This window comes from Dama dama, chromosome 16, assembly GCF_033118175.1.
Source record: "Dama dama isolate Ldn47 chromosome 16, ASM3311817v1, whole genome shotgun sequence".
Lineage (NCBI taxonomy): Eukaryota > Metazoa > Chordata > Mammalia > Artiodactyla > Cervidae > Dama > Dama dama.
Window position 1 is genome coordinate 6,968,009 of NC_083696.1, and position 25,642 is coordinate 6,993,650.

At 47.2% G+C, this 25,642-nt stretch overlaps 1 protein-coding gene across 1 annotated transcript in view; it reads right to left on the minus strand.

The window, feature by feature from the left end:
• Positions 1 to 314: 314 nt before the first annotated feature.
• The window catches only part of PAPPA (pappalysin 1), a 258,399-nt gene continuing 233,071 nt past the window's right edge, over positions 315 to 25,642 (minus strand). The window contains exons 21-22 of the mRNA XM_061163313.1: positions 24,360 to 24,458; positions 315 to 6,163 (exon numbers count right to left, since the gene is read on the minus strand). Of these exons, the coding sequence (XP_061019296.1) occupies positions 6,056 to 6,163; positions 24,360 to 24,458 (207 nt within the window). The 3' untranslated portion in view covers positions 315 to 6,055. The remainder of the gene's footprint in view (positions 6,164 to 24,359; positions 24,459 to 25,642) is intronic.

The window sequence follows — 25,642 nt, forward strand, 5'->3', positions numbered from 1 at the left end:
ATATCGTTGAACATAGCATCCAAAAAACTAGATACGACTAAAAGTGACATGAAAACTGAACTTTCTGGTAACATGTAAGAATGTTTCCAATTGTATATGTAAAGTATAGGTGCTCTCAGGAATTATTTCTGGAGAAGAGAGGGTGTATTTTAGATTCAAATTCATGCTACCATTGATCTTCTAATTCTAGGCCCTGGTATTCTATTCCATGTTACTGTGTATATGCGAGAGAGTCTTTTAGATTATGCTAATGTGTACATGTGAGAATCTTGTAGATTTCCACAACAGACAACAACCACACCGCTATTTTTGAAGCATACAAGCTATTATATATTTTCATAATATAGAACTTTAAGGTATAGTAATCAACAGTGGCAAAATATTTCTGTCTTTGACATTATTTTTTTCGTGAGATCCAACCTGTAATTGAGACCAGAGAAAACAGTATGGAGAAACAAATCCAGGAGAACAGGATAAAAATATCATGAACAGCAAAATATGTCTGAGTATTTAAAACCGTATAGAAAAAATAAATTAGATGAACAATTGTGTAAATATAAATTAAAAAAAGATGACATTCTTAATAAATAAAGTTTACTATTTACATTTTTATATATTGCTGAAAGACTTAACTTAGATCCATAAAAACACATAAACAGGAAAAAATAAAACCCAAAAAAGGAGCAGCAAATTTATGCGCGTGAGGTACAGAAAAAGGGTTGGAGTTGTGTTTTGTTTTGGTGATTAGATTATTATTATTTTTTTTTTTTTCTTTTCTCTTTTTTTAATAGTAGGCCAGTAGAATTTTCTTGAGAACAGATTTTTAAGCATATCAATGGAGAGTCATTTTTGGTAGTTTCCAGAAGATGCCAAACAGATTTCAACATCATCATCATTAGAAATACCCATAATAATTATAACAATAATAAAAAGGTATAATATGATACATAAATATGGAAGAGCCGCTTGTAATATGAATACATTTTCTCTAGACGAGATCACAGTTTTATTTTGTAAATATTACATTTAAGTATATATATACACACATATATGTACAACTATATATACATGTGCATATATATGTAAATTTATATTTATATATAATATCTTTATATAGATAGATATCTGCGGACAGGTTATTGATTATAGAGACCCAAGAAAGCAAGTCAATTAATTGTTCAAACTTCTCCTCACTGACTGCTGGTGTAGAATTTAAGAAACCCCGAGTTTGCACTCAGAATGCCGTATCTTCTTTTAATGGAACACTCGATGTGGAATTTTAAGTCTGAGAAGAAAAAGAGAACTTAGGGACTCCCTTCCTCTGTAAAGCTGGAAGTGGCCTGGAAGTCTTGAATAAGCAGTGAACTGACTTTTACACTGCAGGAAGTCACTGTTTTGTTTTGTTTTTTAAATCAAATTACAGAACTGGTAAAGGCCTGAATAAGGGGAGAAAGTCCAACTTATCTACAAGTAAGATATTCTCAAATGCAAGCCTCTCTCAAGGTGGGTTCTAATCTAGGAGCTCACCTCCATTCCTTGAAATACCGAATGAGCACTCCCTGTCTTTCCCGAGTGGCCGGTGGGCCTGTGCATTCTTGAAAAGTAACCCATAGACGCTGTGTCAGGCTCTCACAGACTGGCTCTCAAGTAGATTGCCGCAGCCCCTTAGAAGCCTCAGGGCCTCACAATCCCCTGCCCTCCCGCTGTGAGGTAGGTTAAGTAGTATTATCCCCATTTTGCAGCTGGAGAAACTGAGGCAAATTGGAGAGGCAATATCATGACTTGTTTAAGATCATGGAGCAAACTGCTGCCTGGAGTCAAGAATTCTGTGTTCTCACTCGAGGGACATAATTCCTCTCTTGGCTATGACACATTGCTCTTCAAGATCAAACAGTTGGGAGGAATTTGGCAAAACGTGAGCAAATTGCCAAGAATAGGCTTTGATTCTTTTGCTGTTTAGTTTTATGTCTGTTATTTGCTTGGTTTGTTCTGTTTCTCGAAAACCATGGGAATTACCTGTCTGGTCATGTAGCAGCTTCTTAGGAAAGTGGACTGTGCAGCGTGATTCTAAGTGCAGACTTTAGAAAGCCCAGTGCTCTAACGGTAAATACAAACATTTCATAATGTGAAAAGCGCAACACAGTATGTCCCCTTAATATTAGGAAAAAGAAAAAAAAAAAAAACGATTTCAAGCCCTCCCCACTCCCTACTGTTACTGATTGACAACCATACAAATAGACAAAATGCACACCCCCCCCAACAATATCAACTACATATTAAGGGGAAAGATGCCTTATTTCCTGAACCTACCACAATGTACAGAAAAGAACAGACAGCGCTATAAAACCCCACTCTACTCCTGCTAGGGAAATCTTTAGACTGTGTCTACCTACTCAGTCTGTAGAATAAAGAATGTTCTTCAGGAAGCACAAAAATAGGTTTTCTTAAAATTCTTATTTTTAATCATGCTTTACTTTTTAATCTCTTTGTCTTCTATTAATCTCTATCTGTACAGCTTTGTCACCATCCAGCTCTTCTTTTATATTTTCCCTACTTTGAAGTAGTTTGAGGAGAAAAAAAAAAAAAACAACAACAACACAAAAACCTCAGATCTGTTAACTTGAATTTATGGTTTCCTTTCTTCCTTCCCTCTTTTCTCCTCTTTTTCTTCCTCTCTTTCTTTCCTTTCTTAACACAGGTAAGACCTATAACAAACTGACAGAACCAAGTTAAACCAAACCTGGAAGGGAGGTAGCCAGAATCTCTCTCAAAGAATTATTGTCAACAAATAGCATCGAAGCATTGGCCAAGGTGGGAAAAAGACCAAGATCACTGTCTAGGCAGTGACTCAACATGCTGAAGCCAGGAGAAGCAGCTGATACCCTCCATCCTCAGAGCCCTACTAGTTACAACCACTCATCTCCCCCTTTCATAACACCCCCCATGCAGCCTCCAGAATGGACTTCCCAAGGGTTGTCTTTCCTTAAAAGGTGGTTGGCACAGAATCTAGGGGATAACACAGGTCCTCTGGCAGCCAGTAGGGCTGTGGCTCGGAAAGTCTTCCTAAGAGAAGGCTTGGCGACCTGTCCACCTGATCTTTTCTTTCTTGCTGTTAACAGGTGAATCCTTCTTCAGAACCTCCATGTTCTGAAGAAAGTTCTGAAGAAGCTAATCCATCTTCAGAACCTCCAAGTGCTTTAGGACCTCTGAGCTGCTGATAGACAATAGTGCAGCAGAGCTTCCTCCTGTGAGTACTCCGCCGTCCTAAACTGAAGTTGATAAAGGGGTCAGAGAATGAGTTTATCCCCAGAAAGAAAATGAAGCCGAGTATCAGTGCACTGCATTCATGGAGCTGACCGTCCTCCACTAAGGTAGGAGAAGGACCTATCAGTGACACCTTGCATGTGGGACTGAGGCTGCCCACCCACCAGGCAGCCTCTCCCACCTAATATCCCTGGCAAATAGGAATTTGTGAGTAGCAGGTTTGAATGATGGTGAGGAGGAGACTGGGAGACACTTGGCTGAGAAGGGCTTGATCAATCTGAGACTCTGAAGGCAGAAGTCGGCTGTGGAATGTGTTTGAGTGGAAGAGGAAAGAGCATGAGAGTGGGCTGAAAGGAAGCTGGTGAGGTTCTGCTGTGGTTCCTGCCACCCCACCATCAGGAATGTTGTCTTCAGGTCTCCCAGGCTCTTTGCGCTACTTACTGATGTTAAAAAAAAAAGCAGCTGGGAGAGCCACCTCTATTAACATCTTACCTCATTTGTTCCTTCCTATCTAGCACCACTCAGGTTGATAACTCAGCAAGGGCATGAGGGGACTTGAAGAGTTGGCAAGAGTTCTAAGATACTGGAGAGGGGTACAAAATGGAATCGATGCTTATACAATTATTATTCTTTTGCCAAAGATTGGCCCTGGTAATTAAAGGGAAAAAAAAAAGCATGCCCTCAGTATAAATGAGATACAAGTTTGTAAGAAGGAAATATAATGGATTTGAGTCAGGCCTTAACAATGGCATGCCTGGAACCCAATCTCGGAGATTGTAACATGGCAGAAGCCACACAAAACTATCTAAGCACTGCATCCTCATTTGTGGGCACCTGTACGAAAAGCACCTTGATATAGTTATTAATGTAACAGACCACAGATGGCCAACAGACGTCTTCTCAAGTGTTCTCGGTCAGCAGTTAGCTGCTGCTGGGAGAGAGAACAGTAGGAAGGTTTCTGAAGTTATTTTTGGTCCCCGTTGGAAAAGAAAAAAAAAAAAAGGCTCTAGCTGATGAACAGCGACTGTGCTGGATGCAGGAGTGAGGAGAGTCGGCCACATGCTTGGTACCTTCCATGTCTATGCCATTGGTTTTTTGGTTGGTTGTCTTCACTAGATTTGAGATGATTGGGGGCAATATTTATGCAATATCTCTGCCTTAGACCCTCCCATCACCTCGCTTTCTCAGTTTCAGAGATCAGGGTAAATGTCAGCCTTCTTTCCACCTCATTCTGTATTCCTCACCTCCCTTACTAATTCAAAAGGAGTGGACAGGTTAACTGGCTGAACAAAAAGGACCCCAAAGAGGTGGGGGCTTCTGTGAGCATCTGGCTAATTTCCTCTTAACTTTTGGAGGCTGGACATGGGAGAGAGGCAAGGGCCACCCTAGGACAGAGGTGGACGGGAGTATGGGAGCTGAAGGCTCTGTGGAAGGCATGATGACCATGCTGGGTGGGTGGGGACCAAGGCTGGGAACCCTTGGGCTATCCCCTGAAGGCCCCTCTAGAACACAGTCCAGGTGTGGATCCCATCTGAGACGCTTCTCTGCTCCAGAACTATTGCTACTCAGGGCACAATGAGGTCCTCAGACCCAAAGCCTGCTCTCGCCTTGGAGGGGCAGGAAGACTTGGATAAGGATGCTAACCCAAGAGTCCCTGCCATCCCAACAGTTTCCGGAGGGTTCTGACATCATAGAAATGTAACACTGTTCCTCTTGCTTATAAAATCTAACACTGGCTTAGACATTCTGGACTCTCGGTGGGGGTTCCAGCATCTTAAGCCCCTCAGTTCCCTTCCAGGATGAGAAGCCCACCCAGGGGGGCCTTCACTTCTCACCACGTGGGCCAATGAGGGGTTTTGCCTTGCAGAAGGACTAAGACGTGAGGAGTGGTGGGGAAATGTGGGTCACTTTTAAGGCAGACTGTTTGGTTGTGTGGGGGTTTTTCCTAACCTAGTCCTACCACCTTGGGGTCCTCAATGTATAGGATAGAGCAGCTGGAAAAGTAGCAGCAAGTGTGGTCCCAAGGCAAGATGTGGGGGATGTGAGGGATATTATGGCCTCAAGCCGGGGGCTATTATAATACCTTGACATTGCAATCCTAAGCCATTTCCAGCTTGGCCTCGAACCCTGGGGGCTTCGCATACCTTGGATTCTTTACCTCTTCCTCGGGTCCTACTTCCCTAGAAGGGAGGTGATCAGAGACCATTTCACTTCCAATCCCAAAGGACTGCACACTCAGGCACACCTTACGCATTCTATAAGCCTCAGGGTGTGAGCTACCTTGGCATTTAACACTTGGTCTTAGCAGTTTCTGTAACTCTCTTTCTCCCAAGGACAGTGTTGGTTAAGAGCCTGGGAGAGGAAGGATTGAGTCCGTCCCAGTCTCTCTCTGCTCAGTCTCCAAAACTGCCCTCCCACGGATGTTTGCATGGGTGCGTATGCATGCACGCGTACTAACCACAGATGGGCACACTCCTAGATACAGAATATGTTTCTCGCTGTGGTCATGTGACAAATGGTTAGAATTTTAGGAGGCTCAGGGACTGCACGCTGTAAGTGCAATCTTTCTAAGACTTTGAGATGGGATTCTACTCCATCATTCAACGTGGCGAGACTTGGTTCACACGCCCACTCTACGAGTCCTTCCTGGGTGAAATTAAAGGCAGACCGGTTGGGTGCTAAGGATCCCTGGTGTGGAGAGGCCATTCCGTTGAGCAGCTGACTGTGAAATCAATACCAAAGGGATGCGGGTCCTGGCGTTGGGAATTCTTTGACAACTCCTTGTCCTTCCTTAGCCATGGCTGTATCCTCGGAGGTCTTTCCGGCTGTGTTCTTGGGCCTGGGGGTCCCGGCAAGCACAGTCACCCTGTAGGTCACAAGACATGGGGAAGGGTGTGACCTGCAGAGAGAAAGGCAGGAGAGGTGAGCCAGGTGCTTGGGGCTGAAACAGAAATTTCTAGAGAAGCAGTGCAGGGCAGAGGATTCATCACTGGATGTTAGGGGCAGCAGATTCAAGCTCAAGTCATGACTCTGCTTCTCGCTAGCCTTATGATAACTTTTATTAGGATCACCGTGGTCATTATCATAGCTGTTTCCATTTTCAGGGGCATGTATTACAGGTCAGGCAATGTGCTCAATGCTTTGCAACCAGGAAAGAACTGAATTCTTCAACAACTCTGTAAAGTGAAAGTGAAGTCGCTGAGTTGTGTCTGACTCTTTGCGACCCCATGGACTATAGCCTATCAGACTCCTCCATCCATGGGATTCTTCAGGCAAGAATACTGGAGTGGGTTGCCATTTCCTTCTCCAGGAGATCTTCCCGACCCAGGGATTGAACCCAGGTCTCCCGCATTGTAGGCAGACGCTTTACCGTCTGAGCCACCAGGGAAGTCCAACTCTGTAAGATAGGCACTAAAGCAACCGCCCTTTTACAGGTGGAGAAACTGAGGCTCAGAAAGGGGCAGGCATTCGCCCAAAGTGGTGGTGGTGGTGGTGGTGTTTAGTTGCTTCAGCCGTCTCCAATTTTGTTGCAATCCCATGGACTGTAGCCCACCAGACTCCGCTGTTCATGGGATTTCCCAGGTAAGAATACTGGAGTGGGTTGCCATTTCCTTCTCCAGGGGATCTTCCCAACCCAGAGATCAAACCAACGTCTCTTGTGGCTCCTGCATTGGCAGGCAGATTCTTTATCACTGAGCAACCAGGGAAGCCCAAATGAGTAAGTGACAAATCCAGTATTTTAAGGTAAGGCAAGCCACCTCTCCTCGAGCCTCAGGTTCCTTCTAGCTGTGAAATCAGTGGAATAAGACCTGCCTTGCACTGTGGACTCTGAGGGCTGAATGAAATCATGGGCGAAAAGTTGTCATGTACCACATGAGTGTTGGTTAATAGACTTGTACAATGGAATATCTAGCTTCTAGGACTGTTGAGGGGATCCACTGATATAAAAGATGCAATGATGTCTTTTAGGAAAACCTAACTCTCTGCACATATTGGTAATTTTGATTTGGGGATGATGAAAATAACAAAAGCTTTTTCCGGCAAGCTCAGACCACCTTCTAGGACAGCGGTCCCCAGCCTTTCTGGGATCAGGGACTGGTTTCGTTGAAGACAGTTTTTCCATGGACCAGGGGCCGGGGGATGGTTTGGGGATGATTCAAGTGCATAACACTTAATGTGCCCTTTATTTCCATTATTATTACATCAGCTCCACCTCAGATCATCAGGCATTAGATCCCAGAGGTTGGGGACCCCTGTTCTAGAGCACCCGAAATCCTGGTGGGGAACATTTCACAGAGAGAGATTTTTTTTTTTTTTTTTGCAGAAAATTAGGTTGAAGGATCCTAGGAGCAGATTTTAGCATAAGAAAAAGTGAGGGGTGCACAATGTGACAATTTGATATATGTAAAGATTACAAAATTGGAGAGGCCCAACTTTCATTTCCCAGTCCATCCCTTCACATGCTTTGTGACCTTGGGCTGGCCTTCCTTTCTAGAAACTGTGAGAAAGAGCCCAGCAGAGTGAACATCCTCCCCACACGGCAGAGGATCTGTCTCTGCAAAGAGCACAGTGCGGTCCCTGCTTGAGCCCCAGCCTGGGCTGACGCGAGTGGATTTCACCTCATTGCATCATGATATTTGCATAGAACTTTCCCTAGAGGGTCCCCCATCTGCGCAGATGGATTTAATGACCTCATTCGCCTCCTGCCTGGGCAGGGTCTCGAGTGCTCACAAGGCTCAGAGCGCATCTTTGTCCCTCTGGCTGTGGGCTCATTCTCCTGAACACTTTTTCTCCCCGCTCTGTGCCTTTCTTTCTTCCCTCTTTGCCTCCCCAGCCTGCAACTTCTCAGGAATTTAAAAGTGTAGGAATGAACAGGAGGATTGATGTAGAAGGCCCAGCTCTCTCACCTAACTAACGTGTGACCCTGAACAGGTAACAATTTCTCTGAGCCTCAGTGATCCCTCCTAGAGGGGGAGAGGCGAACGCGTTCCCCTCCAGCGGTGGTGACGAGGGGTAATGAATTAGCTGATAAAGTGAGCACAGCAAGCAATGCCTGCCACACGCCCGGCGTGCCTCCTCCTTGGTAAGCAAGGTGGGGACTGTGTCAGCCTTGCTCACTCCTGTGCCCCCAGCGTCTAAGCTGTAGAATATGAATGCGGGTGTGTTCACCTTGCCCTCTCTCTGACTCACTGCAGCAGGGCTGCTGCAACACCTAGCTTCTCTTTTCAGTTCCAGCTCACAGGTGTGGGATGCCCTGGTGAGCATCCCACATCTACCACTTCCATGCAGAGGCTGCCTTGCTGCTTTCAGCTGCTCACTATGCCTGATTCCAGGACACTCCCCAGCCTCCATGCGTATGCAGGGACCATGCCGTTCCCATCTAGAGTGTTCTTCTGCAACTTCTTCACTGCCCCGAGAAGCAGAGAACGTTAGACTCGAAAGAGACCTAGAGAAAATCCTCCAAAGTGGGGAGACTGAGGGCAGAGCCACATCCAGATCTAACAGCTGAGGTCCAGTGGGGAGACCCTGTGAGCAGAGAGGCCTGGATTAGTATCCTCTATTGCCTCATACTCGCTGAACAAGTGTGGGAAAAAACCCCTTCGCTGCCATCACCTTGAATTTGTGCATCTAGAAAACGGTGATAAAAAAAAAAAAAATTACAGTAAGTCCTCTCCATACGAATGAGTTCCATTCTCAGAGCACGTTTGTTAAGTCCAATGTGACCCTAAGTCCAACAAAATTAGCCTAGGTACCCAATTAACACAGTCGGCTATATAGTACTGCGTGTAATAGGTTTATAATACTTTTTGCACAAATAATACATAAAAAACAAACACAAAATGAAAACATTTTTAACCCTACAGTACAGAACCTTGAAAGGCATCATCGTACAATGACTGAAATACAGGGCTGGCATGGCGTGAACAGGCAAGAAGAGTCACTGCCTGGAGGGAGCACTGAAGGTCCATCAGTGATCAGAGACGGTTGAGGAGGGCAATCTCACTCACGCCCGAGGTTGATGGCACAGGTTCCGGTTCCTCGCTGGAACCAGACGCACGTTCCCATCTTTGCAAGTTTGCACCTTGACGGTTCGTATGCAGGTGGTTGGGAAAGATGCAAACCCTCCCAGCACGTGGTCTGACACTGGGGTCGCCCAATGCTGAGTCGGCCTCCCGCAGGCTCGTACTGCCTGCCTGTACGACACCCTTCCTGCCTTCCTCCTCCAGGCCTGAGCGGCCTCTGTTTCCCCCGGAGCCGTCCCGTCCTCTTGCCCTTGCCCTCGTTCTAACGTTAGGATGCCCAGTGACCGCTCCTGTCTCCCGCACCGTGGGCTCCCTCTGTCACTCTCCCCACTGGGCTCCACGGTTCTTTCGGGACAGCCTCACATATGGTTCCTCTCTCCTGCTTCCTGTTGTACCTCGCCCAGGCAAACGTGCAACAGATTCTGTCTCTTGGGATAAGACACAAAGTCCTCAGAGAGAGTTCAAGGCCTTGCCTGATCTCCACACCCTTCTTAGACCTCATCTGGTTCCCTTCATCCCCTCGCTCTCTGCGGCTTGTTTGTTTCCTGTTTCCTCAAAGACGCCAGGTGTTTTCCTGCGTTTGAGTCTTCAGCTGTTCCTGTTCCTCCCCGCTCCTGCTGTTCCCTGGCCAGCTCGTCTTCATCCGCCAGGCCTTACCGCAAGCACTGCCTCCTGCCTCCTTAGTCTGACCAAAGACGGGGCCATCACACTCCTCCCGTTCCCTAGCCTTCTATCCCTGCCCCATTCTTGGACCGAATCACGTTTGCGCCTGTATGCCTGTGCCATCTGGGCAGGGGCTATGGCTGTGTGGTTGCTGTTTTTAAATATGTATTATCTGGCCGTGCTGGGTCTTAGCTGTGGTATGTGAGATTGTTTAGTGGTGACACGTGGGATCTAGTTCCCTGACCGGGGATAGTAGCCGGGCCCCCTGCATTGACAGCGTGCAGTCTGAGCCACCGGGCGACCAGGGAAGTCCTCGTGTCTGTGGCTGGCCTCTTCATCTACCACGTGGCAGGCATTCAAGGGACCCATGAATGGAGGGACATAGGAAAGCACAAATACCCAGGGACAGCACCGGTCAGCGAGCCTCTGCTCTTGCATTCCTGTGCTACGTAACTTCGTACAAGTCACCTCCCTTCTCTGGCTTCAGGGTCCTTATCTGTACACCGAGTTGATTTTAATGCTCTCTACCTTCCCTTCTGTTTGAGACTCCTTCTCAGCCCGAGAAAGGTGGAAGGAGAGGCCCTGGGCAGAAAAGACCAGGAAACGCTGCCCTTCTCCACAGCTTATGTCTTGCACGTCCCCCTTTCTGCCACCCCAGTCCCAGGAGCTTCTCCAGGGTTATCAGCCAGCAGGACCCTGTGATGCCAGGGAGCTTCGCAGGCCCGTGTGGGCACCCTGGCTGTGTGGGACGTGGCGTGAGCACACGCTTTCCTCCTGGCCCGGCCCAGGGAGTTTCAGCGTTCCCCTAAAGACATGAGTCTGTATCCGCAGGGAACGGACCTTAGTCAGAACACAATGAAGTCTAGAAGGTTTGGTCTCAGGGGGACGATCAGGGATGCTCCTTGTGCCCTTCCATGCTTGTAAACGCAGGTGCATTGATGGAGCCCTTGCTAGGGGCCTGGGAGCACCCCACTCGACCTTCAGCAGGTCCTTGGTAACCGTGGAGCTGGACTCCCCATCGGTTAGACAAGGGGTCTGGTGAGGACCAGTGAAGCAATGCCGCCAGCACACCAGCCTGCGGAGGTCCCGGTGCGGAGGACAAGCCCGGTATCTCGCCCTTCTTCTTGTCTCTCCGTGACCTGCCCGTTCAGAGCCTGCCTTGGGGGGTCTCCTCTGCCCACAGGCGTCCTTACTGACCGGGCATCTACAACTCGTGAGGGAAGGTGGAGCTCGCCAACCCCACCTGCTCCCCCAGGTTCCCCAGGTCTGAGCTGGAAGAGACACGCCCAGGTCTGGTCCACGGCCGCGTGCACACACACGTAGGTACTGCCTGAGGCCGTCCGTGGGCAGGATGATTCCCACGTGGCTCCACCCAGTCTCGAGAGGCTGCTGTCCTTTAGCTACCCAGCTTACAGATGGTAAAATAGAGGCCTCAGCCTGTCTCAAACCTGCCCTGGACCTCACGGCCTGTCAACCGGGTAGATGCTGCAGGATTTTAAGCCCCCACCCTGGACACCGAGAGCTGTCGGCAAGCCAGAACAAGAAGGGGAAGGCAGCTCTCCATCCCCCATCCTGGCTGAGAGCTGTGGGGTCTGTTTAATAGTCACTCGCCTTCTACCTATTATTATGTGCCGGGTGCCCCGTTACTCACCCTTCCCAGTAGCTCTTCTCACAATCCTTGTTTTACATCTTAGAGGAAATGAAGATGTGAAAAGGTGAATCACTTGTCTGGCAGGGTGCCTTGGACCCACGCCCCCATTTGTAACCGCTCCCCGGCACCATTCCCCCCAAGAGGCAGGTAGGGTAGGAGGCAGGGTCCCCTCTCACAGAGGAAGAAGCTGAGGTCTGGAGAGAGGAGTCCCATCCCAATAAAGCTGGCTCCAAGCCCGATTCCCAGATGCCCGGATTCCCCGAGCAGCTTTCCACCTTCTCCCCAGGATGGCCTCCCAAGCAAACCTACCACCCACGGCATCAAGGCCTCGGCGGCCAGTTTACATTTGGGATTCCCAGCACCGTGCAGCTAGTCTGTCCCATAAACGGCTTGGCCACCCACTCTGGGATTCTGTCAACAAGCCCAGGTCGGTGATGGAAGGCCAGGGTTCTCGCTTTTCCCTCTAGGCTCAGCACAGGGGTTTCAGCCCGTGGGTGAGCTGCCCAGGGTAACACCTCCACCCGCGTGTGTGTGTGAGCGGCTCAGGAATGCAGCCTGGCCAATGCCACGGGGCCCTGGCGGAAGGGCTGTCTGAGGCTGGCTTCTGACTCACTCAACAGGGAGGTCACAGCAGAGGGTGGGCGGTGTGGGGGAGCAGGAGGCATGCTGCAGGGAAGGTCAGAGAGCCTGACTGTCCACCCGCCCATGGCGGGGCCCTGGGCAACTTGCTTCACCACCGTGAGTCTCTGGGTCGCCGGAGTGTTGATGGAGAGACTTAGTGACCTCAAGCAGACCAAGGCCTGATGCTGGGGGCTCCTCTGTGGCTCCCTTGGGACTGTGCAGATCTGTGCCTGGCACGGGGCATGCAGCAGTCAGGGCATGCCAAAGCTTGTTTAGACGCGGGTAAGTGGAGGAGAAAACAGAAAGCGTGGGTCACGTGGAGGAATGCACCAGGTTAGACAAGGGGACGTGGGTTTGATTCCTTGTGTTGTTAGCGGTGTAGCGGTGTGTGCTGGTGAAACGCTAGCAGGCAAGTGACTTCTTTGCGGGGCGGGGGATTCAGTTTGCCTATCTATAAGAGGAAGTAACAGTCCTGCCACGGAGAAGTATTTTGGATAAAGTATAAAATCAAGGACAGCACTGGCATAAGGCCTGGTGTAGAATTCGTGCTCAGTGAAGGATGGCGTTGACAGTGGTGGTGATGTGGTAATGGCATTGGTGGTGGCTGAGATGATCGTCATTCCAGGGGATAGAAAGGCCTGCTTCTTTTCATAGGATCGAGTTGAAATGAGTGTTGAATTCACCCACAGGAAAAAAAAAAAAGTCAAAGTTACACCCCAGGTGAGGGAAATCCTAACACTCCAGAAACCAGTGGGGGGAAGAATTAGTCTATTTGGCTTAGTCATTTGCCTGCTGTGCCTTACTCATCTTCCTAGTTGAGCACATGTGTTCCCTCTTCCAGGAAGCCTTCTAGGATTCTCTCGGCTGGTTCAGTGTTTAAAATCATTGACTACTCCCATTGCCCCCTAGAGAAAGTTCAGATTCCCCAGGGTGGCTTACAGAAGCCTTGCTCATGCCTGCAGGTTCACCTCTCACGCCTTCATCTCTTGCACTGTGCTCCAGCCATTTTCAGGGAATCAGAGTTTCCTGACTGTGTTCCCTTGTTCTGGGCTTTGCACAGACTCTGCCCTCTGCCAGGAACACGCTTCTCTCTCATCTTTCTCCCTGGCCTTCCCCTCACTACTTTCACCTGGGTAAGACCTGCTGCGACTTCCCCGTCTCACCTCTAACGTTGTCTTCTCTGAGAAGCTCTGGTGATTCGCCTTAGTTGTTGTGTCTCCATTAGCATTTCCTGGACTCTCAGCGCCTGCCCACGGGTCCCCATGACCACACGGCTGGGCCTGGCCCACCTGCTCATGGCCTAGCAGTATCTATCACATAGCAGGGTCTCAGCAGGAGGGGACATGGGAACTTGGGATAGAACAGTGACTAAAATAAATGCACCTTCTCACTCTCATGAAATTTTCCTTCCAACAGCAAGAGGTATAGAGATAGCCAGGCAACGAATAATACATACATTCTTACAATATGTGCCAAAGTGATGCATGCTATGGAAGGAAGGAAGGAAGACATGGACGCCAAGGTCAACAGGTGCAGAAGGGCCAGAGGTGATGGAAGGTGGGTGGTCAGGGTGGGGCACGTTGAGCACACAGCACTTGGGCAAGAGACCTGGAGTGAGTCATGAGGATGAATGGAGAAGAATGTTCTTGGCCAAAAGAACAGCTCGTGGTGAAGGCTGGAAGGTAGGAGGTTGCCTGACCTGTGTGCAGGGTGGCAAGGAGTCCAGAGGGCTGGAGTGAAGTGGAGGACAGCACCGATGGGGGGCGGGGGGTGAGGTCTGATGTGGGCAGAGCACCCAGGGCCTGGCAGGCTGTTGGGAGGACCAGTGTTCACTTGGGGAAGTGGAGAGGTACAGAGGGCCGTGCACAGAGATGCGATGCCAGCCTGACTCCTTTTCAGAGGACCACTCAGGTTGCTAAGCTGAGACGACTGCTTCCCATCTAAAGCTTCTGACTGTCTTCCCCTATCTTACAGAATCACTAGCCTCCTTAGACCAATGAGTTCCACTGGGGTTTCATGACCTTCCTCAAGCAAGCAGCTTTTCACTTAGATTTGAGCAAATACAGGTGGCAACCCTACGCTTCATGCCATCAGTTGGGCATGTCATCCTGTGCTGAGACACGCTCCTGGGACCAATTTTTTTACTCTCCCCTGGCCCCCTGACCCTGATTAACCTTCAAGTTCCTGCTCAAGGACCACCTCACTCAGGAAGCCACATGGAGAGTCCTTAGCCATGAATCTAATCCAAACATCAGGAGATAAAAACTCAAGGCAAGCCCGGCCTGGCCATGGCTGCAGAGCTGAGCTGGTAGAGTTGGGACCACACCGCAGCTCCCCAGACATCTTCCAGAATCAGTCTCTTAGCAGCCAACCAAAACATGACCATCACCACCATTCCAGCCCACCACGCCTTGGAAAACAGTGGTATGTCAAGCACTTGAAGGTAATTTCTCCTTCCTCCCTTATACCCTGCTACACATGCGTACCTAGAATGAGTCCAATTAGAAATAATGGCTGTTTGTCGTTGGTGTGGGGCAAAGCTGTTGAAGCAACCACCCTGGAGATCTGCTCTGTATTCTAGACTCCTCGTGGCTCCAATAAGAAAATATCGACCTCGCAGTGCACACAGGTGCCTGGGTAGGAGGCTGGGCACGCCTGGCAGGTGGAGTTTCCTTTGACAGTCCCGCACTCATCCTGTCTCGTCTTCCAGCAGGGCCCAGGTCACCCCACAAGGCAGATGAGGGGAACAGCTGGGTCTATACAGACAAGCGAGGGGGGACGCTAGAGGGAGCAGACAGACATCCTTCTGGCTGAAGTGACGGAGAGGCCCCAGCTCCAGGGACCAGAAAGAGGTTTTAGGTGGAGAGTAGGAGGAAGGAAGAGCAGGAGAAGGCATGGAGTGCTTCCCCCGGGGGCTGGAGTTCCAGGACCCCAGTCCAGGAGGACCAGGATGCAACAGGAAAGGGACCCCAGGAAGGGCACGGTGCGAGCCCAGAGCAAGCAGACGTTCAGAACAAGGGTCAGAGACAGGGGCTGCATGACTTGGAATCACAGCCTTTGTGTCTCAGCTCCACCACTTACCAGCTGTGTGACCTCAACCTGTCTAAGCCTCAGTTGTACCATCTGTACGGTGAGGATGAAAAGGACCGTGCCTACAGCGGGGCCGCTGTGCTGATGAAATAAAATGACACGCGGAAGAAAAGGTGGCACTGTGCTTGGTAGACAGTAAGCTCTCGAAACACAGTAGCTACTATCTGTCATTTGCTTGGTGTCAGGAAATCCTAAATCCTACACAGAGGTCCACCACCTTGTATAAGTGATTCCACCTCTCTGGGTCTCAGATGTGGGCCTTGTTGGACGGTTCTGGAGTCTAAACGGAATAATATGCACAGATATGCTAACCCATGGCCAAGCACATGGTAAGCGCTCGATTACGGTCACTTTGGAAAGTGCAGGGAGTCTGTCTACGCTGTCAATGAGATTCTGAGCACCAGGCTGGGAGTTTAGGGGCAGGGGACTTGCCATGAGGTGGAACCGGGGCCATGAGTACAGGCGGGGGTGAACTAGGCCAGCAGGTGAGAGATGGGAGTGGTATGGGGGCATCTGGCCAGCCTCTGGCCCCTCTCCTGCCCCGAGAGGCTTCCTGCTGTGGAAGCTGCAGACAGAAAGGCAGGACGTTTTTGTGCTCAGGGGAAACTCCTGTCTGGGCAGTCAAGGATGACTGGCAGGGCTGGGAGTCTCCGCTATTCCCCACCCTGGGGAAAGCTGCTTTTTGCCTTGTCAAAGTGAGCGGGAAGGGGTCCCAGACCCAAGGCTCCCTGGCATTCTGGGTCCACAGCGAAATGTCTCCAGCTGGACCAGGTAGGGTCACGCCCAGGTGCGCTGAGGACAGGTTCTGCTAGCCGCCGCCCCCGCCTCCCTCTTCTGCGGCGCAGCCCCTGCAGCAGAACAAGCCGGGCTTGGGACTTAGAAGGAACTGGGTTCGACTCTGGCCCGTGGCGCTTGCAGCCAGTAAACTCAAGCAAGTCTTGTAAGTACTCGCTAAGCCCGAACTTAAGGGCTTCCCTGCTGGCTCAGCTGGTAAAGAATCTGCCTGCAATGCAGAGGCCCGGGTTCGATCCCTGGGCTGGGAAGATCCCCTGGAGAAGGGAATGGTTACCCACTCCAGTATTCTTGCCTGGAGAATTCTACAGACTGAGGAGCCTAGTGAGCTACGGGCTACAGCCCATGGGGTTGCAAAGTCAGACTTAATTGAGTGACTAACACACAAGCCCAAACTGGTTCCCAGTGCCCTGCCGGGGTTGGGACGGTAAGGGAGGATGCGTGTCTGACGTGCGGCAGTTCACTAACAGGCGTCCTGTCTTATCATCTTCTGTCTCTAAAAAGCAGCCACTGCAAGGACAGTTGGCTGGAGATGAGAGAGGAGAGGGTTTCAAGAAGTTGGAGTTTATGTAGAAGTTAGATTGGGGAATTTAAACTGTAGGAGTATGACTTTAATTTGCATCACCTTTGTTCTCCAGAAGTCAGACTTCAGGAGTCTCGCATCTGAAGAGATGTCCAGACACTTCTGAGCATGCAATAACTACGGTAAAGCCACCCTCACTATGACAGAGGCCATCAGGCGCTCTAATCCACAGGTGAAGGTCACACAGACTTCCCACAGCTCTCCCCATTCTCCTCCCAACCACCATGCACCTGCACCAGGAAAGTTCCTGCTTACTCTTCATGTCTCAGTGTAAATCTCTCTTCCTCGGGAACGCTTTCTCTGACCTTCACACTGTTCTCCAAATGAGCCCCCACCTTCCCTTCACTGTCTCTTCTTCAAAGGTCACTAAATACATAGCTCTGTACCTCAGTGGGGCTTTCCTGGCGGCTCAGCAGTAAAGAATCCACCTCCCAAGTGGGAGATGTGGGTTTGATCCCTGGGTTCCAGATGATCCCCTGGAGAAGGAAACGGCAACCCACTCCAGTATTCTTGCCTGGAGAAACCCCATGGATAGAGGAGCCTAGCGGAATACAGTCCATGGAGTTGCAGAAAAGTCAGATGCACCTGAGTGACTAACAGCAGAAACATACCTGACTGCTCATAATCTGGCCCCCCCGACAGACCACGAGCTCCACAAGGGCAGGGATGGCACTGGACTCTGCCCTGTGGCCAGCCCATAGAGCTGCTCCACGAACACACATCTCCTTTCAGGGAGGAAGCGTGCTCACCTACATTCCATAGCCGTGGCCAACAGGAAGATAGTAAAAACATGGAAGAAGGTAGTCTTTTAACACAAAAAGCTAAAATTACATTCATAATGTAGATAGAAAAGGGGGGAAAAAGGACGAGGAAACATATTCAGAACTAGCAAGAGAACAGACTCTGGGTCCTTGAGTCAAGAGATAACACTCATCTCTGAGCCCTGGAGCCTGAAACTGCTGCAGCTGAACCTAGGATAGGAAGAGCGAGCCAAAAGGACCACTTGAGATATATATCTATATATTCAAGTGACTGTAATAACCTGGAATCCGCACCTGAGCCTGAATTACGACTGCATGTCCCTACCATGCATTCTAGAAATAACAATCTGTTTAAGAAAGTTTCCCAATAAAATTAGTTTTTATATTTTAATGTGTGAGTTTTATATTTTAATATTTTAGTACCCAAGTTATAGTTGTTAGGAAAATTCTTTCAATCAGAGCTGCTGTTTCTCTAGCTGATGGTGTCAGATGAATAACATGTCATAATTCTACACAAGCTTCATTGTCTATTCACTGCCAAAGTGGCTGACTCCAAGGGAGTAAAAGAGACACAGTGTATTCATTTGGCATCAGGAATGGAGAGCCTTCAAAATACTCACACCTGGAGGGGGGATTGAAATGGAGGATGAGTAGGACATGGAGCTCACCTTCTCCCACCAAACACTGCAAATACATCTACAAGGAGAACGATTCACACGCAACAGCTGCTGAATGCCGACAGGACCTCAGACTTCCAAAGAGACAGGAAAACCGCCTTGTAACCAGGTAAGACAGAAGGAGAAAGAAAAGGAAGGAATCTGAACGGGGCCTGCACCCCAGGGAGGGAGCTCTGGAGGAGGGAAGGTTCCTGCACCCAGGGGCGTCTCCTCACCAGTGGGAAGGTCAGACTGGATGGAAGAGAAGCTTCGGAGGAGACACAGCACCTCGCTGGCCCCCAGGCCGAGACATTCCTCTGTCCGTGCGGGGGGAGCTGGGTGCAGAAGACGAGGCTTCCGGGGGCGGACCCAGGGAGAAGAACGCGGTTGGCTGCGCAGAAGAGCCTGAGAAGTCTAGGCTGTGGCAACCAAGGGTGTACCTGGAAGCAGCCTGGGCCCACCCGTGTCAGGGCGCTGTTACTAGGGGGTGTGTGACGAGGGGGCGGGACCACCAGCAGGGCTGCTTTCCCCGCGTGGGCTCCCGGGCACCAGCACGCCACCCACAGGAGCTCTGTGAGCAGGCATCCGTCCTGCCGCCACCGTGGGCCTCAGAGGCGGGCAGAGGCCGAGGCGACGAGACCCAAACCTGCTGTTCAGGAGCCTGCCAGGGGCCGCTGTCGCAAACCCCACAGCAAGGGGACAACGGCCAGTACCTGCTAAGGAAAGGGGCAGCAAGCATCCGAACTATAGACAGTCCCTCGATCCCAGAAAAGACGGCAGAGTGGAAGGAGCTGAGCTCAGGTCCTCTCGGGAAAACACCAATATCACAGCTAACTGCTGACAACCAGCAATAGAAAAGACTGGAGCCTACCGAAACAGAGATTTTACAGTCTAAGAAGCAGCCACCGTAAGAGCAAGAGGAAGGGCACTTACTTCCCTGACCTGATCAAATCCCATAGCTGCTGGGCAGGTGACCTACAAACTGGAAAAGAACTATATTGCAGAGGTTCTCCTGCAAGACTGAGTGTCCTGAGCCCTGCATCAGTCTCCCCAGCCTGAGGGCAAGGCATCAGGAAGAAGAAACCCCAAAGCATTTGGCTCGAGTGTGGGAGCTCCTTGGGACTGGGGGAAATGAAAGATTTCACTCTTGCAGGACACACAAGGTTTCACATACACTACAATCAAGACTACTCTGCCCAGTAAGGCCCTCATTCAGATTCAACAGAGAAATCAAAAGTTCTGCAGACAAGCAAAAGCTAAGAGAATTCAGTACCACAAATCCTAAAGGAACTTCTCTAGGTAGGAAAGAAAAGACCACAACAAGAATCAAGAAAATTACAAACAGGGAACTCACCAGTAAATGCAAACATAAAGTTAGGAAATCATCCACACACAAATATATATAAAAACCAGCGATCATGAGAAGAAGAGAGTACAGGTACAGGATATTAGAAATGTGTTTGAGAGATCAGCAACTGAAAACAATCTGGTACATATATAGACTGCTATATCAAAATCTAACGGGAGCCACAAACCAAAAATCTACAGCAGATACACACAATAAAGAAAAAGCAATCCAAACACATTACTAAAGATAGGCATCAAATCACAGGAGAAGAGGAAAAAAGACCTTCAAAAATACCCAAAACAATTAACAAAATGGCAATAAGAATATTCATATTGATAATCACCTTAACTGTAAATAGATTAAATGGTCTAACCAAAAGACACAAATTGTCTGAATGGATATAAAAACAAAACCTATGTATATATTGTCCAAGAGACCCACTTCAGATTTAGGGCCCTATACAGACTGAAAGAGAGAGAATGGAAAAAGGTATTCCATGCAAATGGAAATTGAAAGAAAGCTGGAGTAGCAACACTCATGTCAGACAAAACAGACTTTAAAATAAAGACTAGTACAAGAGACAAGGAAGGACTCTACATAATGATCAAGGGATCAATCCAAGAAGATATAACAATTATACATTTATATGCACCCAATATAGGAGTCCCTTAATATATAAGGCAAGTGCTAACAGCCAGGAAAGGAGAAATAGACACATTAATAATGGGTGACTTTAATACACTACTCTCATACATGGACAGATCATCCAGACAGAAAATCAAGAAGAAAACACAGGCCTTAATTGATATTTATAGAACATTCCATCTGAAAGCAACAGAATACATTTTTTTTCTCAAGTGCATGTGAAACATTCTCTAGGATGGATCACATCTTGGGCCACAAATCAAGCCTTGGTAAATTTTAGAAAATTGAAATTAAACATCTTTTCCAACCACAACGCTAGGAGTTAGACATCAATTACTAGGGGGAAAAACTTTAAAAACACAAACACATGGAGACTAAACAATATGTTACTAAACAACCAATGGATCATTGAAGAAATCAAGAAAAAAAAAAATACCTAGAGACAAATGACAATGAAAACATAACAATCCAAAACCATCGGGACGCAGCAAAACCATTTCTAAGAGGGAAGTTTATAGCAATACAATCCTACCTCAGGAGACAAGAAAAGTTTCAATAAACAACATAGCCTTATACCTAATCTTATACCTTGTACCTCTTTTATACAACTAAAGAGGAACAAACAAAATTCCAAGATAGCAGAAGGAAAGAAATCATAAAGATTGGAGCAGAAATAAATGACATAGAAATGAAGAAAACAGTAGCAAAGATCAATGAAACATAACGCTGATTCTTTGAGAAGATAAACAAAATTGATAAACCTTTAGGCAGACTCATCAAGAAAAAAAGGGAGAGGACTCAAATCCATAAAATTAGAAATGAAAAAGAAGTTACAGCAGACATCATAGACATACAAATGACCACGGAGACTACTAGAAGCAACTACACACCAATAAATTGAACAACCTAGGAAAAAAAATGGACAGATTCTTAAAGGATACCACCTTTCAAGACTGAATCAGGAAGACATAGGAAATATGAAGAGACCAATCACAAGTACTGAAACTTAAACACAGATTAAAAAACTTCCAGCAAACAAAAGTTCAGGACCAGATGGCTTCACAGCAAACTCTATCAAACATTTAAAGAGGAGTTAACGCTTATCATTTTGAAAATCTTCCAAAACTGCAGAGGAGGGAACACTCTCAAACTCATTTTATGAGGCCATCATAATCCTGATACCAAAACCAGACAAAATACACCACACACAAAAAAAGAAAATTACCAGTCAATATCACTGATGAACATAGATGTAAAACTACTAGCAAATCAAATGCAACCACACATTAAAAGGATCATACATCATGATCAAGCAGGATTTATCCTAGGGATGCAAGGATTCTTCAATATCTGCAAATCAATCAGTGTGATACACTACATGAACAAACTGAAGAATAAAAACCATATGATCACCTCAATAGATACAGACAAAGCTTCAGACAAAATTCAACACCTATTTATGATAAAAGCCCTCCAGAAAGTGGGAATACAGGGAATTTGACTCAACATAATAAAGGCTATATAAGACAAACCCATAGCTAACATCATTCTCAATGGTAAAAAGCCAAAAGCATTTCCTCTAAGATAGGAACAAGGCAAGGAAACCCACTGTTACCACTTTTATTCAACATAGTTTTGAAAGTCCTAGCTATGGCAATCAGAGAAAAGAAATAAAAATAATTCAAACTGGAAAAAAAGATGTGAAACTGACACTGTTTACAGATGACCTGATAATGTATATAGAAAATCCTAAAGCTGTCACCAGAAAAATACAAGAGCTAATCAATCAATGTGGTAAAGTCACAGGATATAAATGCACAGGCATCTCTCTCATTCCTATATATTAACAACAAAAGATCAGAAAGAGAAATTAAGGAAACAATCCCAATTACCATCACACCAAAAATAATAAAATACCTATGAATAAATCTACCTAAGGAGACAAAAGGCATCTACTCTGAAAATTATAAGACACTGATGAAAGAAATCAGCTATGACACAGATGGAAGATTACACTATGTTACTGGATTGGAAGAATCAATATTGTCAAAATGAATATACTAAACATCCACCCCACTGTTCACTGTAGCATCGTTTACAGTAGCCAAGACATGGAAGTCATCTAATTGTCCACTGACAGAGGAAGGGATAAAGAAGATGTGGTCCATATATATATATAATGGAATATTACTCAGCCATAAAAAATAATGAAATGATGCCATTTGCAGCAACATGGATGGGCCTAGAGATGACCATAAGAAGTGAAGTCATACAAAGAAAGACAAATATGATATCACTCATATGTGGAATCTAATTTTTAAAAAGATACCAATGAACTTACTCATAAAACAGGAACAGATTTACAGATATCAAAAACAAACTTATGTCACCAAAAGGGATACATGGCATGGGAGGGATAAATCAAGAGCTTGGGGTAAACACACACACTAATATACGTAAGACAGATGACCAATGAGGCTGTACTGTATAGCAGAGGGGACTCTATGCAGTATTCCGTGATAATCTATATGAGGAAAGAATCTTAAAAAAGAAGGACTGTATGTATAACTGAATCACTTTACTCTGCACCTGAAACTAACAAAACTCTGAAAACCAAATATATGCCAATAAGATTAAAATATTTAAAAAATGCTCACATCTTATATCCTACTCATGTCAATTCCAAGACTCAGTTGTAAATAAATAATTACAGTTATAGAATATGTCTGTGCAAAAATGTTCATTAGCATCATTGTCATTGTGAGAAGATGAAATCACCGAAAAGTTAAAATCAAAAGTTGGAGAGGAACAGTTTCATAAATTATTGTACATCACAACCATATACTAAGTATACTAACAATATACAGCAAAGCAAAAGCAACCAGTAAGCCTGGCACCCACCGAGAGATGCAGTAACAGGTCTCCAATTTGAGTGTTTCTTGGGTCTTGCCCTGTTTACCCCTTCGTTTAGAATCAGAGCATCTTTCTTAAAGGAACAATTTGTCTTAAGGACGCTGAAGTACAAAGGGGCAGGGACAGAAGCCAGGAACCTTGCTCTATCACTCACTATTCTTCCTTGGACAAATCATCCCTCTTGATGGGTCTCAGAACCCCCGTTAAGGCAATGCAAAGTCTAGACCACGTCATCACAGAGGGCTCTGTAGCCGAAATGACCATGAGTGTGTGCACCGCCCCCGCCAAGAACAGTTTCCCCTCTTTAAAATGAGAGAGAAGGTCAAATGATTTTTCAGCTTAGAATATAGATGTGCATGAAAATAGAAACTGTTCCCGATGAACTCATTCATCACAGGAATACTTTTTAACTCACACTGGGCCAGATTGGTCACCTCTCTCCCAACTCTTGGCCCAGGCACCAAACTCTGGTTCCAGCTCTCACCAGGAGGAAAGTGGAGGTGGCCACTCCTCTGTGGGGGGGGGTGCACCACATCTTAACTGGACGCTCCAGTTTTACCGTAAATACTTGAATCACCTCCATGACATCCTAATATGCTAAGGAAGAAAATGGTGACCGAGACCACACCCACTGATTTTCCAGGTGTGAACAATGAAAGACGTTATTAAATGCTTAAAGAGCACAACTTACCTTGTCAGGAACGTCTCATCTTCCATCTTCCCCTAGGCTTTAGCCTTACTCCCTAAACGTGTGCGCTCTAGGATTTCACATGCCAGCCTCCTGCCCCAGACACTTCTCCTGGCCACCTCCCTGCCCCTTCTCATCCCTCAGTGGTGTGCGTTGATGAAGATCCCGCCACAGAGTCTTCTCCAACCCTTTGCCTGGGTCCTCAGAGAATTCTGTCCTCTCCTTTAAAAAGCATCGCTCTTCAACTTGCCAGCTTCCATACCTGACTCTAAGCCTTGAGGTTAAGGGACCTCATCTACAAAGATCATCCATGAACCTCCACACCTAGTTCAGGGCTCAGCACATGATATGAGCTCAACTACTGAGTAACATGGAGAAGGAAATGGCAAAACCCACTCCAGTATTCTTGCCTGGAGAATCGCGTGGACAGAGGAGCCTGGAGGGGCTACAGTGCATGGGGTTGCAAGAGTCAGACATGACTCAGCGTCTAAACCACCACCACCACTGAGTAAAAGAATGAAAAATACAATGCCATAGGACACAATGAAACTCTCAGGGGAATGCTGACACAACCAGGACAATGGGTTGTCCAACACCCAGGGTTGATCCTGGGCCAGTGAGTTGGAGACGGCTGCAGAGGGGGGTGCACTGGCCTACCTACCTTTTTGGTCTTCACTGTAGAAGCGCAGCAATCTCCACCATCATAGTTGCAGAAGGCTCGGTTGTTGATGGCATCGCAGTAATTGTCTCCCATGAAGGGCTGTACGTGAGGAGAGAGGCAGGAAGAAGGGAGGCCTGATAAGCATCCTGGAGTGAGCAGCGAATGGCTTCTCTAAATATTCAGCTGTCTCTCTTCTTCTCACAAACCTCTGAGTCAGCCTACCTGGCTTCAAATCCCTACACCCTTTTGGACAAATCATCACGTCTGCCATTTTTAAAGACTCTTAACTAGCCAAGATTTTTTCCCCACTCAGCCACAGTTATGCTAGGAGACACACACTTATATGCTGGGTGTGCAAAAGCACTAGTCCTCCTGAAGCACAGGGCTCCTTTCACTTGGAGAAATAAGAAAATCTAACCCCTCCCCCTACTTTCCTGGTAGTAGATATATACAACCATAATTCACAATAAATATATATGCAAATACACTGGGAAGCTGCATGTAAACTAACAAAGAACTATAGAGACTGAATGTAAGAATTCATAGGAATTTGGTACAATGGTTGGTGTGTGATTGCGGGCACGTTCTCCTCTAACACGAGAGTATAGATATACTGGACGTCACACACCTTCCATGTTTGTTTTCTCTCTTGTTCTCAAAAAAAAAAAACACGTGAGGTAGGCATTGCTCTTCCCACTTTACACATTAAGACCTTGGGGCTCAGAGCAAGAAAGGGACTTGGCCATGAGCAAACTGGCAGAGGCAGAGAAGAGATTTCAATCTAAGCTGACATCTCATTTTTCTTTACCCTTCTAAGTTATATCTAGAATATGCCGATTTCTTTCTTTTCTTCCCCGTGTTTCTCCAACTCTGTGATGGTTGAAAGATGAAGAAAAGATGATAGAGTTATTACTGATCTGAACCCACAGTCAGTTTAGGGCAGAGGCAGGGGTCTCTGCAACCCCTAGCACTTGCATTTCCCACCTGAACACTTAGCATACTGTCTAACCTGGTTGGCTACTCGGTCATTTTCAGTTAAGTGGCTTATTGTCTCTGGGCCTCAGGGTTCCCAGTGGTAAAATAAAGAGGCAGGATTAGACCAGTGTTTTCTCAAAGCAATGAACATACCCCTCCCCTCATCAGAGGTAATCCTGTGTAACCCTCTAATACAGAAAGGAAATCAAAGTGAAACTTCTCTGATTAAAGTTCAGCTTGGGGGTCTCTGATGCTCAGTGACTTGTTGATGAGAAAGAAGATGTCAACAGCTGGCTAAGACCCCTGCC